At 39.3% G+C, this 15,475-nt stretch overlaps 1 protein-coding gene across 15 annotated transcripts in view; it reads right to left on the minus strand.

Moving 5' to 3' along the window:
• Positions 1 to 15,475, minus strand: part of LOC144773569 (uncharacterized) — a 993,958-nt gene that overhangs the window by 469,951 nt on the left and 508,532 nt on the right. For 9 of the 15 annotated variants that reach the window (XM_078658677.1, XM_078658676.1, XM_078658680.1 and 6 more), the window contains 3 exons: positions 14,625 to 14,654; positions 8,973 to 9,002; positions 877 to 906 (listed from right to left, as the gene is read on the minus strand). In XM_078658677.1, the coding sequence (XP_078514803.1) occupies positions 877 to 906; positions 8,973 to 9,002; positions 14,625 to 14,654 (90 nt within the window). The remainder of the gene's footprint in view (positions 1 to 876; positions 907 to 8,972; positions 9,003 to 14,624; positions 14,655 to 15,475) is intronic. The other 6 variants (XM_078658686.1, XM_078658685.1, XM_078658687.1 and 3 more) reach the window with 2 other exon arrangements.

Consider the following 15,475-nt stretch of genomic DNA (forward strand, 5'->3'; position numbering starts at 1 on the left):
CTTTTCCTTTGTGATGTCACTCCAACAAGTTGTTCTGTCCTCAAGCAATCCTATCTATATGTAATAAATGTTGTCCTAGTCATGAACAGACATCTGCGTCTTGGCTGAACCCTTAAGTCGAGATGTGGCTGTCAGTTTGTGAATAATCTAGCGTTTTCCTTGCTGGATGGAAACTTCCAATGTTGATTGAGTATATAATCAACATTGCAAGTTTCCATCCTGCAATGAAAATGCAAACTATCGGTGGCCAGATCACCAAAATGTGTCAGGTTTTGTCGAGGCCACCCTTGCACATTTTCCAAGGATCTATCAGCTGTATAAATCTGTGGTAAGCAACTTCGGGTGCACCTTTTACTTATCAGATTGAAACTTGCAATGTTGATTTAAATCTCACATTGACAGTGCACTGTTGCTAATTGAGCATGGGATCTGGTAAGACTTTGGGGCTATATAGTTACACACGCACACACACACCCACGCAACACACCCACACACGTCTCTCTCAATATATGTATATATATATATATATATATATATATATATATATATATATAATATATGTATTTAGGTAAGCACACATACACACACACACACACACACACACATATATATATATATTTAATATACATATATACACACACAAACACATACATATACACTCACATGTTTAGACATACATACACACACATACATATCTACGTATATACACACAAAGACACATTTACATATCTATCAAAAACAAAACCATCTCAGGCTGCTACATTCATTTTACATTTTGCATTCCCATAATCCTTTCATCAAACACTTTATGAGCAAATAATGTATAAAAGATATACAGTCTTTCATAATCCTTTAAAGATTGTAAAGATGTCCCACCTCAGGTACTGTTCCATAGGATCCTGAAGTCTAGAAAAGCAATTCAGTAGACAAACACAAATTTAAAATATATTTCATACCACATATAAAAATAGTTTTCCAAAATATGATTTTCTGCTCAGAAAAGACAACCAAACACATTTCTCTTATGAATGATACATACATCTCTTCACCAATGTTTACAGTCCTTGGTATACATTAATATGATAATAGATGATAAAAGATCATTGTGCTCCAATGCGCAAAAACATCTTTGCGTTCCCAGGGTACACAAGGAAAGAAGAGTAGGTGGCTACTTTTTGCCACCAAACTCTGGAACCCATTGCCCATGACCCTAGGCTTTGCTCCTTCCGAATAATTTCTTCACAAACTGCTAAAGACTTCTCTTTTTGATGCATAAACTTTCTGTTGAGGTTTAACTAGTCTTCTTCTCTTATACAATTGAGCGGCTAGCACTGGATACTTCTTTGGTAGCAGCTGCATGCTTTATAAATGTTATCATAGTGTATTATATTGTATGATATACCTGGACTCTGATCTACTTTGCTCCTTTTCCCTGTCACTCTGAATCAATCTCACAGGGGCAGAATATATTTATTTACTTATTTTCTCATCCCCCATGGACTTTTTTTTGAGGGGGGGGGGGGGGATATTTGGCAATCTTAGCTGGAATCTTTCCATCTTATAGCTCTTTGATAATGCATAATTCTCTTGTACACGGATAATTTTGTACTAACTATAAATACTTTGGAGCAAGAACATTGCAGCATATAAATAACATATGCTCAGATTTAATTACTCTGTCCCCATGGCGGAGAGGCCAATAACTTAATTTCTAAATGACCACAAAGATGGCAATCATTTATAAAGGTATTTTTAAAGGAACTGCACCTGCAGTGGTTCTTGTCAAATCATTTTAATTTTTGCTTCAGGGCTGCATCGGAAGGATGCAGCCTTGTAGCAAACAGCATTCTTTTAAAAACGAAAATCCCAAGACAGGATTTTCTTTCTGAAAAGAAGAGTTATAATGCTTCCTTCATCATGTGAGGCTTCTCCCAGGGCAGGGGGAGCACAATACTTTTAATGTTCTTTACTACCAAAATTTACAGTAAAAAACTTGCTTCATGCCTGCCTAAATAGGGCAGGAGGACATGTAGCTATTTCTCTGATGGCCCTGCGAAGTATGGGCTGTCAGAAACGTTTGGCCACAGTGGAGACCGTACTCACCACTGTGGCCAAGCGGAAGGTCTGCTGTTATTTAAATGGGGCTGGAAGACCTTGGTATTGGTGGTACATTTAACCTATCATCATTGTGATGGATTGCATATGCCACCAATTTATAAATTTGGGCCTTATTCACTCCTATATGCAATGCTCCTTTTAACATTGATGTTTTTCTACAAGGTGAATAAAACTCTTTATGTTTCCATATGGACTGCATGCCTCACATTTTTTGCATTTAGTAAAAGCTGCTTTTGGTTTTACCCTGACTCCCTTTCCTTTGTGATGTAACTCTATACAAGTTGATCTCTCCTCACGCAAGCCTCCTTATATATAATCAGTGAAGTCCTGATCATGAGTGTCCGCATAGTAGGGTCGCATTTCACTAGATGCCAGTGCTATGTTATCCCATGGAGTTGGCAATTGTGGGCTTATTTACTGGGCTGTCACATGTGATATACACTATGTACAGAATGGAGAGGATGGTATCTGATTTTTGATGAACACAACAAAGATTATTGGATAGATATCAAGTTCCCACTAACTATATTTGTTATAGAATTTTTACAGGGCTAAGTCCAGAATGACAAAAACAGAATTTAGTTTGGGAAAGGAGACTGAAAAATATTTTTTATTTTTATTTTTTAGAGTTTTATATAGCGCAAACTAGACCCGAACCGAATCAGGTATCAGAGCGCTTTACATAGCACAAGTGACGTTTTTTTTTTTTTTACATGAGGACACACACTTTCATTTTTAGGCACGGGGAGATTAAGTGATTTGCCCAGAATCACAGGAGGTTTGGCGTCGTTACCGAGACTCAAACCCAGATCCCCAGGTCCGAGGTCGAGCGCCTTAGCCGTTAGGCTAACTCCTCTCTCCTTATTTTATTAACAATTCATTGATTTAATTTGTTGTAGATTGAATCGGCTTTATCCTACACTTCATTTGGGAGGTTTGTTTAATATTGTGTGGACTGCATTGTTTTTCTCTTCGACTTTATGTAGATATTGATTTACTGGTTTAAATTTCACTTTGTGCAACACTTTGAACTTTTCCTCTCATAAAATGGCACTGGCTGTAGCATCTACATGGGTCTGCTTTCTGTGTTGTTGAATTTGGTTTTATTTAAAATCTGTACTTCACTATTGTCGTCATGTGAACACGTCATGGGTAATGAAGAATAAATATCCTTTGTTCCTCTTTTGTGTGTGTGTGTGTTTTCCTCTAATAACATGTTTTGAAATTGGTTTTGTATCTATATTCACATGCACGCACCCACAACACACAGATATATATATAATGGTTAAGGTACATATATGTATATATATAAAGTTAGGCAGAATAAAACTATTTTTACCTCAGTACGTACCTTCATTATGTTTCGTACTTGGAATTTAGGGCTTGAGATTTAGGCTCATGATATTATGTAGTCGATATTCTGGTGGAATACTACTCATATCACTTGTAAGTTTCACACGTGTGTTCAGCCAAAGTCATCACAACAATCACATGCTTGGGGCCAGATTTAGCTACACTTTGCACAGGTGCAGTGTCACAAAAATAACTTTGTGTGAAGGGTGCACTTTCAGGACAAAAACTATACTAAATATCACACATTATGTAAGAGCATAGATACAGGACCTAAAATGTGCCAGCTAAACGGAAAGAGCAAAAGTGCAATACCTTAGGAGATAGATCACTATCCCACTATCTCCCTTTTTATGCAATGCAGTGCAACAACGTTGGTTGCTGATCTGCATTGCTTGATTTCTTAGTAAAATTATCCCTAAATGTTCAGGTCATCTGAACTGTGCTGTGTGTCTAAATCCTAAACAAAAAAACGCAGTGCCTCTCTCTGTCAGTCCTGCTTGAAGCCTTTATCTCCCGAGTTTATAACATGATATTACCATGCCCATATTTTATCTGCCAAGGAAAAAAGAGAGTCCCATGTTGTAGAAATTATAGAGATTCATCATTCTATGTTCCCTTGGGAGGAGATCAGGTACATGTTGAAGTGCCTGATTTGAATTTCAGAGTTCCTGGTTTTTATTTTTCTGAAGCCCTGATCATAATTCCTTATCTTTGTTTCTCCCTATCTCCTTGCTGTCGTATTTGCGCTATATTCTGATTATTCTTTCAGTTTGGAAATATTGAGAGTATTCTTAGTTATTATTTTTTTTTATTTAGGGCCTGTCTATGATTTCAGTCGGAGTTGCCTCCAACCCACATCTCTGCGGTTTCAGAACCAACTGCCCTTCAGTGGGTGGTCCGATACTGCAATAACGATGCAACTGCACTTTTCTAATTGGAGTTTGTGCAGCACAAGCTACCATAGAGAAATGGGAGTTATTGTAATCCTTATCCTCAAGGTGCCTGCCACACAGTGCAGGGATTTACAGAGGGCACAATAGGTGCCCCCTGCCCAACCGGAGGCCGCGGAAGGAGGGGGGCCCTGCTAGGGGCCCCACAAAGTCACTTTCTAACCGGCCTTCCATGTCAGAAAATTCCAGGCAAGTTTTCCATGTCAGAAAACCTGCCATGGAAAGCCTATGGGAAACCAACCTCATAATCTCCACAGCGTAAACACCATCTGTAAGGGATTATGTGTTGGCTACGGCTAGCCGATGGACTCCTTGATCCAGTTGGAAGCCATTAGGATTGACTTGCCAGTTTGGACTACAACCACTGTCATTGAAATATGGCGATTGGACTTTAAACCAAGAACGTTAGTGGGTAAGCCTCCGACGAACGGTCGAATGCTTACTGACCAACATCCTAATCAGGCATTTAGTTGTTAATTATTTATGTGCTGTTTAAACCACATACATTTATTTCTTGATTTAATTAAATATATTTTGTAATGAGAATGAAAATTGTATGTTATTTTCATTTCATTCGAATTTAAATTGTACATATATTGAAGAAAAGTGTTACATAATTTAATTATTGTAAAATATGTTATTACAATGTTATTGTAATATTCTTCAGTTTAAAGTTGAAACATTAGTTCTATACTTTTGCAATTATGAGTTTTTTGAAGAATTTATGAAGTGGAGTGGAGCTTGCATATTATCTAAGTTACAAACACCCTGAATATCTCTGGCACCTGGGTCCCTATCAGCTGTTTTCTCAGGCTCCTGAGGGCAGACTGCATCCTAAATGTTGGATTTCTGCCCTTCTTCTGTCTAACAGTCATCATGCGTGCCCTCACCATGCTCTAGCAGGCCTTTACCTTCTGCACTGGATACTGTCCCCCCCCCACCCTATCCAGGTTGTGCTGCCATAGAGTGTGGCTGCCCTCTGCACTCATGGCTGCATCGTTCACACTATCAGGCTTCCCTGACATTGAGGGTGGCCTGCAGCCATTTGCCATGAAGGTCTGCCATACATGGATGTCATGGTAGAGCTTGCAAGTTTGCATGCTATATGTGCCACTGATGCTGTGTATGCAGTGGTGAATCAAGGATGCCCTAGGGTGCTGCAACTCCCACCCATGACTCCCTATATATGATATATTCCTGGACAGAGACGTAGGCCTGCATCATCAGTGGGATGAGCTACTCTGTGCGTATGATGTGCTGTCAGGAAATACCTTTGGTGAAACATGTTGTGACTATGTGTGGTATTCTGGCATCCAATTCCCATTATACATCTATGGTTTTCATAGATGGGCTATTTTCATGCACTTGTAAATTGCTCACATCATAGCTGGAAGATTTATTAAAAAATAAAAAAGGAGCTTATTTACTTTTCAGAAGATAGGACAACTGTCAGTTGACTTTTACCCTTCCAATTGTGTTACACATGAATGAAGATATGGTGTTACATTACAAACTTGTTAAACGTGATGCCTCCATCAGGTGGTACTACTTGAAGACCTTCTTCCATTGTGAACACTACTTTGAAATCTGTGCTGCATTTCAATGCTCATTCACAAACTTGAATTCTTGCCATATTCTGAAACAAAGTCCAATCAATGTTCGACTCTGAAGTTTTGTTTTGCCCTCTTGTTGATTTAACTCCTAATGCATTATGATACTTGTATGCCTTCCTTGAGTCTGCCCATAGGAAGGGAGATTTGTACTTATTGTTATAATATTTTGATTGCTAAGTTTCAAATTACATCATGCACATGTTCTCTCTTGTATGAATTCCTCTCATATTCAAAAACAAGATCAAATTGATGTTACATGTTGGTTGCTTTGTGGAACTTCAGTGCACTCCTTAAGTCAGATAGTTGGAGGAAGGACTAAAACTGCTCTCCTCTGCATCATGCCTTTAATACTTCTTGGCAGGAGCGGTCAAGAAATCACTGGTGTAAAAGTTGTTCCTTCTGTAACAATGATGCCACTTAGCTAGCTTGACCTGCAATATATTGATGCATTTTATGGGGATTAAACTCTGCCATGGCCGGTCCAAATTCCTGGTGTAAAAGGAGGAGGGTTATGTGAGGGTTTAGCTACCCCAACATGTAAAAATAAATCTTAGCTACAGAAATGTCAACCAAAAGACATCCCAGCCTTGGGGAAAGAGGAATCTCCTTCACAGAGAGCTATGATGCCTTGTGGCGAAAGCCAGACATCCTTAGAAGCCACGAAGATGACTAAGACCATCACCATGGGAACATAGAACATGAGGACTATGTGCCAGACATGCAAGACAGCCCAAGTGGCAGTGAAGATGAAAACATTTAAACTGGCCCAGCTTGGTGTCAGCGAGACCAGGTGGACACAGCCCAGACAGAAAAGACTGGCTACAGGCAGAATGCTGCTTTAATCTGGACATGCGCACGAGAAGACCCAGCACACTCAGGGAGTAGCACTGATGATAACACCAGCATCAGACAGAGCTCTGAATGGGTGGGAAGCTCTCGCTTCCAGAATCATCACAGGGACCTTCTGCATAAACAATAATGGATCAACACAAATGTAAACTATTGCTATGCAGCCATAAATGACAGCCAAGGAGAATAAAAATAAAAATTTTACAACAGATTATAGTCCATTCTGGAGTAATGCCTTGAGGGAGACTTCACCATACTAAAAAGAGACCTCAATGCGAAGATTGGAAGCAGCAACGTTGGGTACAAAAAAGTCATGAGCAACCATAGACTTGGCAACATGAAGGAGATTGGTGAAAGGCTCACAGATCAAGGTTCCCTGAACAGTCTGGTGATAGGTGGTAGTGTATTCCATCACAAGAGAATACACAAGGAAATGTAAGTGTCACCAGACCATTTAAGTGAGAATAAGATTGACCATGCGTGTATTGACAAGAAGCTACAGAGGTTCCTGCATGATGTGAGAATACTGAGAGGAGCAGATATGTTATCAGACCATAATCATGTAATGGCCAGGCTAAAGCTCAAACTGAAAAAAGCATTGATGGTTTGAACCAGCAAACCAACACCAGTGATGTAACACCAGAATCCTCAAGGATGCACACAACACCAGTTAATACTCAGTTACCCTCAATAACAAGTTTCAGGTCCTGCAAGAACTAGCGGACCACAGAGACCCAGTAGACAGAATATCAAAGAATCAGTAACTGGTCAGGATTACCTGCCAGGAGGTACTGGGTCCCACGAAATACCACCATAATGAATGGATATCCACTGAGACGCTCCACAAAAACTAAGTGTGAAATTTACAGTAAAATAATACTACACGTATGCCTAAATAGGTCTGGAAGACATTAAGCTATTTCTTGGATGGCCAAGGGAAGTAAGGGCTGTCAGATAAGTTTGGCCACAGTGGAGACAGTACTCTCCACTGTAGCCAAGCTGAATGTCTGCTGTTATTTAAATGGTGAATGCGGCCCTTGTTTTGGTGGTATATATGACCTGTCATCATTGTGATGGATTGCATCTATGGTCACTTTCTACATTTGGCCTTTAATCACTCCTATATGAAATGTTTCTTTTAGCATTGATGTTTTTCCTAAAAGGTGAATAAAACTCATTATGTTTTCATATTGACAGCACGCCTTAAATTTATTGTACTTAGTAAAACCTGCTTTTGGTTTTACCCTGACTCCTTTTCCTTTGTGATGTCACTCCATACAAGTTGTTCTGTCCTCAAGCAATCCTATCTATATGTAATACATTTTGTCCTAGTCATGAACAGACATCTGCGTCTTGGTTGAACCATTGAGTCGAGATGTGGCTGTCAGTTTGTGAATGTTCTAGCATTTTCCTTGCTGGGTGAAAACTTCCAATGTTGATTAAATATATAATCAACATTGCAAGTTTCCATCCTGCAAGGAAAATGCACACTATCAGTGACCAGATCACCAAAATGTGTCAGGTTTTGTCCAGGCCACCCACGCACATTTTCCAAGGGTCTATCAGCTGTATGAATCTGTGGTAAGCAACTTCGGGTGCACCTTTTACTTATCAGATTGAAACTTGCAATGTTGATTTAAATCTCACACCGACAGTGCACTGCTGCTAATTGAGCATGGGATCTGGTAAGACTTTGGGGCTATATAGTTACACACACACACACACACCCACACACCCACACACATACACACGTCTCTCTCAATATATATATATATATATTATATGTATTTATGTAAGGACACATACACACACACATATATATATATATATATATATAATATACATATATACACACACACACATACATATACACTCACATGTTTAGACATACATACACACACATACATATCTACGTATATACACACAAAGACACATTTACATATCTAACAAAAACAAAACCATCTCGGGCTACTACATTCATTTTACATTTTGCATTCCCATAATCCTGTCATCAAACACTTTTGAGCAAATAATGTACAAAAGATATACAGTCTTTCATAATCCTTTAAAAATTGTAAAGATGTCCCACCTGGGGTACTGTTCCATAGGATCCTGAAGTCTAGAAAAGCAATTCAGTAGACAAACACAAATTTAAAATATATTTCATACCACATATAAAAATACTTTTCCAAAATTTGATTTTCTGCTCAGAAAAGACAACCAAACACATTTCTGTTATGAATGATACATACATCTCTTCACCAATGTTTACACTCCTTGGTATACATTAATATGATAATAGATGATAAAAGATCATTGTGCTCCAATGCGCAAAAGATCTTTGCGTTCCCAGGGTACACAAGGAAAGAAGAGAAGGTTGCTCCTTTTTTGCCACCAAACTCTGGAACCCATTGCCCATGACCCTACGCTATGCTTCTTCCGAATAATTTCTTCTCAAACTGCTAAAGACTTCTCTTTTTGATGCATAAACTTTCGGTTGAGGTTTAACTAGTCTTCTTCTCTTATACAATTGGGCAGCTAGCGCTGGATACTTCTTTGGTAGCAGCAGCATGCTTTATAAATGTTATCATAGTGTATTATATTGTATGATATACCTGGACTCTGATCTACTTTGCTCCTTTTCCCTGTCACTCTGAATCAATCTCACAGGGGCAGAATATATTCATTTACATATTTTCTCATCCCCCATGGACTTTTCTTTGGGGGGGGATTATTTGGCAATCTTAGCTGGAATCTTTCCATCTTATAGCTCCATGATAATGCATAATTTTCTTGTACACGAATAATGTTGTACTAACTATAAATACTTTGGAGCAAGAACATTGCAGCATATAAATAACATAGGCTCAGATTTAATTACTCTGTCCCCATGGCCGAGAGGCCAATAACTTAATTTCTAAATGACCCCAAAGATGGCAATCATTTATAAAGGTATTTAAAGGAACTGCAGCTGCAGTGGTTCCTGCCAAATCATTTTACTTTTTGCTTCAGGGCTGCATCGGAAGGATGCAGCCTTGTAGCAAACAGCATTCTTTTCAAAACGAAAATCCCAAGACAGGTTTTTTGTTTCTGGAAAGAAGAGTTATAATGCTTCCCTCATCATGTGAGTCTTCTCCCAGGGCAGGGGGAGCACAATATTTTTAATTTTCTTTACTACCAAAGTTTACAGTAAAAAAACGTGCTACATGTCTGCCTAAATAGGTCAGGAGGATATGTAGCTATTTCTCTGATGGCCCTGCGAACTATGGGCTGTCAGAAACGTTTGGCCACAGTGGAGACCGTACCCACCACTGTGGCCAAGCTCGCACGCACCCACACACACAGATATAAATAATGTTTTTGGTCCATATATGTATAAATATGAAGTTAGACAGAAGAAAACTATATTAACCCCAGTACGTACCTTTATTATGTTTGGTACTTGGAATTTAGGGCTTGAGATTTAGGCTCATGATATTATGTAGTCGATATTCTGGTGGAATACTACTCATATCACTTGTAAGATTCACACGTTTGTTCAGCCAAAGGCATCACAACAATCACATGCTTGGGGCCAGATTTAGCTACACTTTGCACAGGTGCAGTGTCACAAAAATAACTTTGTGTGAAGGGTGCACTTTCAGGACAAACACTATGCTAAATATCACACATTGTGTAAGAACATAGATACAGGACCTAAAATGTGCCAGCAAAACGGAAAGAGCAAAAGTGCAATACCTTAGGAGATAGATCACTATCCCACTATCTCCCTTTTTATGCAATGCAGTGCAACAACGTTGGTTGCTGATCTGCATTGCTTGATTTCTTAGTAAAATTATCCCTAACTGTTCAGGTCATCTGAACTGTGCTATCTGTCTAAATCCTAAACAAAATAACGCAGTGCCTCTCTCTGTCAGTCCTGCTTAAAGCCTTTATCTCCAAAGTTAATAACATGACATTAACTTGCCACATTTTATCTGCCAAGGAAAAGAGAGAGTCCCATGGCTCCTGAGGGCAGACTGCATCCTAAATGTTGGATTTCTGCCCTTCTTCTGTCTAACAGTCATCATGCGTGCCCTCACCATGCTCTAGCGGGCCTTTACCTGCTGCACTGGATACTGTATTCCCCCCAACCTATCCAGGTTGTGCTGCCATAGAGTGTGGCTGCCCTCTGCACTCATGGCTGCAGCCTTCACACCATCAGGATTTCCTGACAGTGAGGGTGGCCTGCAGCCATTTGCCCCATGAAGGTCTGCCATACATGGATGGCATGGTAGAGCTTGCAAATTTACATGCTATATGTGCCCCTGATGCTATGTATGCAGTGGTGAATCTAGGATGCCCTAGGGTGCTGCAACTCCCACCCATGACTCCCTATATGGGATATATTCCTGGAGAGAGAGGTAGGCCTGCAGCATCAGTGGAATGAGCTACTCTGTGCGTATGATGTGTTGTCAGGAAGTACCTTTGGTGAAACATGTTGTGACTATGTGTGGTATTCTGGCATCCAATTCCCATTATAAGTCTATGCTTTTCATAGATGGGCTATTTTCATGCACTTGTAAATTGCTCAGATCATAGCTGGAAGATTTATTAAAAAAAGAAAAAAGGAGCTTATTTACTTTTCAGAAGATAAGACAACTGTCAGTTGACCTTTACCCTTCCAATCGTGTTACACATGAATGAAGTTATGGTGTTACATTACAAACTTGTCAAACGTGATGCTTCCATCAGGTGGTACTACATGAAGACCTTTTTCCATTGTGAACACTACTTTGAAATCTGTGCTGCATTTCAATGCTCATTCACAAACTTGAATTCTTGCCATATTCTTAAACAAAGTGAAATCAATTTTCGACTCTGAAGGTTTGTTTTGCCCTCTTGTTGATTTACCTCCTAATGCATTATGATACTTGTATGCCTTCCTTGAGTCTGCCCTTTGGAAGGGAGATTTGTACTTATTGTTATAATACTTTGATTGCTAAGTTTCAAATTCCATCATGCACATGTTCTCTCTTGTATGAATTCCTGTCATATTCAAAAACAAGATCAAATTGATGTTACATGTTGGTTGCTTTGTGGAACTTCAGTGCACTCCTTTAGTCAGATAGTTGGAGGAAGGACTAAAACTGCTCTCCTCTGCATCATGCCTTTAATACTTCTTGGCAGGAGTGGTTAAGAAATCACTGGTGTAAAAGTTGTTCCTTCTGTAACAATGATGCCACTTAGCTAGCTTGACCTGCAATATACAAATGCATTTAACGGGGATGAAACTCTGCCATGGCTGGTCCAAATTTCAGGTGTAAAAGGAGGAGGGTTATGTGAGGGGTTAGCGACCCCAACATGTTAAAAAAAACTTAGCTACAGAAATGTCAACCAAAAGACATCCCAGCCTTGGGGAAAGAGGAATCTCCTTCACAGAGAGCTATGATGCCTTGTGGCGAAAGCCAGACATCCTTAGAAGCCACGAAGATGACTAAGACCATCACCATTGGAACATAGAACATGAGGACTATGTACCAGACATGCAAGACAGCCCAAGTGGCAGTGAAGATGAAAAAATTAAAACTGGCCCTGCTTGGTATCAGCGAGACCAGGTGGACACAGCCCAGACAGAAAAGACTGGCTGCAGGAAGAATGCTGCTTTATTCTGGACATGCGCAAGAGAAGACCCAGCACACTCAGGGAGTAGCACTGATGATAACACCAGCATCAGACAGAGCTCTGAATGGGTGAGAAGCTCTCGCTTCCAGAATCCTCAAAGGGACCTTCTGCACAAAGAATAATGGATCAACACAAATGTAAACTATTGCAATGCAGCCATAAATGATAGCAAAGGAGAAGAAAAATAAAATTTTTACAACAGATTATAGTCCATTCTGCAGTAATGCCTTGAGAGAGACTTCACCATACTGATGAGAGACCTCAATGAGAAGATTGGAAGCAGCAACGTTGGGTACAAAAAGTCATGAGCAACCATAGACTTGGCAACATGAAGGAGATTGGTGAAAGCTTCACAGATGAAGGTTCTCTGAATAGTCTGGTGATAGGCGGTAGTGTATTCCATCACAAGAGAATACACAAGGAAATGTAAGTGTCACCAGACCATTTAAGTGAGAATACGATTGACCATGCGTGTATTGCCAAGAAGCTCCAGAGGTTCCTGCATGATGTGAGAATACTGAGAGGAGCAGATATGGTATCATACCATCATCATGTAATGGCCAGGCTAAAGGTCAAACTGAAGAAAGCATTGATGGTTTGAACCAGCAAACCAACACCAGGGATGTAACACCAGAATCCTCAAGGATGCACACAACACCAGTTAATACTCAGTTACCCTCAGTAACAAGTTTCAGGTCCTGCAAGAACTAGCGGACCACAGAGACCCAGTAGACAGAAGATCTAAAAATCAGTAACTGGTCAGGATTACCTGCCAGGAGGGACTGGGTCCAAAGAAATACCACCATAATGAGTGGATATCAACTGAGACTCTCCACAAAAACTAAATGTGAAATTTGCAGTGAAATAATACTACACGTATGCCTAAATAGGTCTGGAAGACATTAAGCTATTTCTTGGATGGCCAAGGGAAGTAAGGGCTGTCTGAGAAGTTTGGCCACAGTGGAGACAGTACTCTCCGCTGCAGCCAAGCTGATTGTCTGCTATTATTTAAATGGGGAATGCGGCCCTTGTATTTGTGGTATATATAACCTGTCATCATTGTGATGGATTGCATCTACGGTCACTTTCTACATTTGGCCTTTAATCACTCCTATATGAAATGCTCCTTTTAGCATTGATATTTTTTAAAAGGTGAATAAAACTCATTATGTTTTCATATTGACAGCACGCCTTACATTTATTGCACTTAAAAAAACCTGCTTTTGGTTTTACCCTGACTCCTTTTCCTTTGTGATGTCACTCCATACAAGTTGTTCTGTCCTCAAGCAATCCTATCTATATGTAATAAATGTTGTCCTAGTCATGAACAGACATCTGCGTCTTGGCTGAACCATTGAGTCGAGATGTGGCTGTCAGTTTGTGAATGTTCTAGCATTTTCCTTGCTGGATGGAAACTTCCAATATTGATTTCATATATAATCAACATTGCAAGTTTTCATCCTTCAAGGAAAATGCATACTATCAGTGACCAGATCACCAAAATGTGTCAGGTTTTGTCCAGGCCACCCGCGCACATTTTCCAAGGGTCTATCAGCTGTATAAATCTGTGGTAAGCAAATTCGGGTGCACCTTTTACTGATCAGATTGAAACTTGCAATGTTGATTTAAATCTCACACCGACAGTGCACTGCTGCTAATTGAGCATGGGATCTGGTAAGACTTTGGGGCTATATACTTAGACACACAATCACACCCACACACCCACACACATACACACGTCTCTCTCAATATATATATATATATATATATATATTATATATGTATTTAGGTAAGCACACATACACACACACACATATATATAATATACATATATACACACAAACACACATACATATCCACTCTCATGTTTAGACATACATACACACACATACATATCTACGTATAAACACACAAAGACACATTTACATATCTATCAAAAACAAAACAATCTCGGGCTACTACATTCATTTTACATTTTGCATTCCCATAATCCTTTCATCAAACACTTTTTGAGCAAATAATGTACAAAAGATATACAGTCTTTCATAACCCGTTAAAGGTTGTAAAGATGTCCCACCTCGGGTACTGTTCCATAGGATCCTGAAGTCTAGAAAAGCAATTCAGTAGACAAACACAAATTTAAAATATGTTTCATACCACATATAAAAATACTTTTCCAAAATATGATATTCTGCTCAGAAAAGACAACCAAACACATTTCTCTTATGAATGATACATACATGTCTTCACCAATGTTTACACTCCTTGGTATACATTAATATGACAATAGATGATAAAAGATCATGGTGCTCCAATGCGCAAAAACATCTTTGCGTTCCCAGGGTACACAAGGAAAGAAGAGGAGGTTGCTCCTTTTTTGCCAGCAAACTTTGGAACCCATTGCCCATGACCCTACGCTTTGCTTCTTCCGAATAATTTCTTCACAAACTGCTAAAGACTTCTCTTTTTGATGCATAAACTTTCTGTTGAGGTTTAACTATTCTTCTTCTCTTATACAATTGGGCAGCTAGCAATGGATACTTCTTTGGTAGCAGCTGCATGCTTTATAAATGTTACCATAGTGTATTATATTGTATGATATACCTGGACTCTGATCTACTTTGCTCCTTTTCCCTGTCACTCTGAATCAATCTCACAGGTGCAGAATATATTTATTTTCTTATTTTCTCATCCCCCATGGACTTTTATTTGGGGGGGGATTATTTGGCAATCTTAGCTTTAATCTTTCCATCTTAAAGCTCTTTGATAATGCATCATTCTCTTGTACACTGATAATATTGAACTAACTATAAATACTTTGGAGCAAGAACATTGCAGCATATAAATAACATAGGCTCGGATTTAATTACTCTGTCCTCATGGCGGAGAGGCCAATAACTTAATTTCAAAATGACCACAAAGATGGCA

This window comes from Lissotriton helveticus, chromosome 8 (assembly GCF_964261635.1).
Source record: "Lissotriton helveticus chromosome 8, aLisHel1.1, whole genome shotgun sequence".
NCBI classification, from domain to species: Eukaryota; Metazoa; Chordata; class Amphibia; order Caudata; family Salamandridae; genus Lissotriton; species Lissotriton helveticus.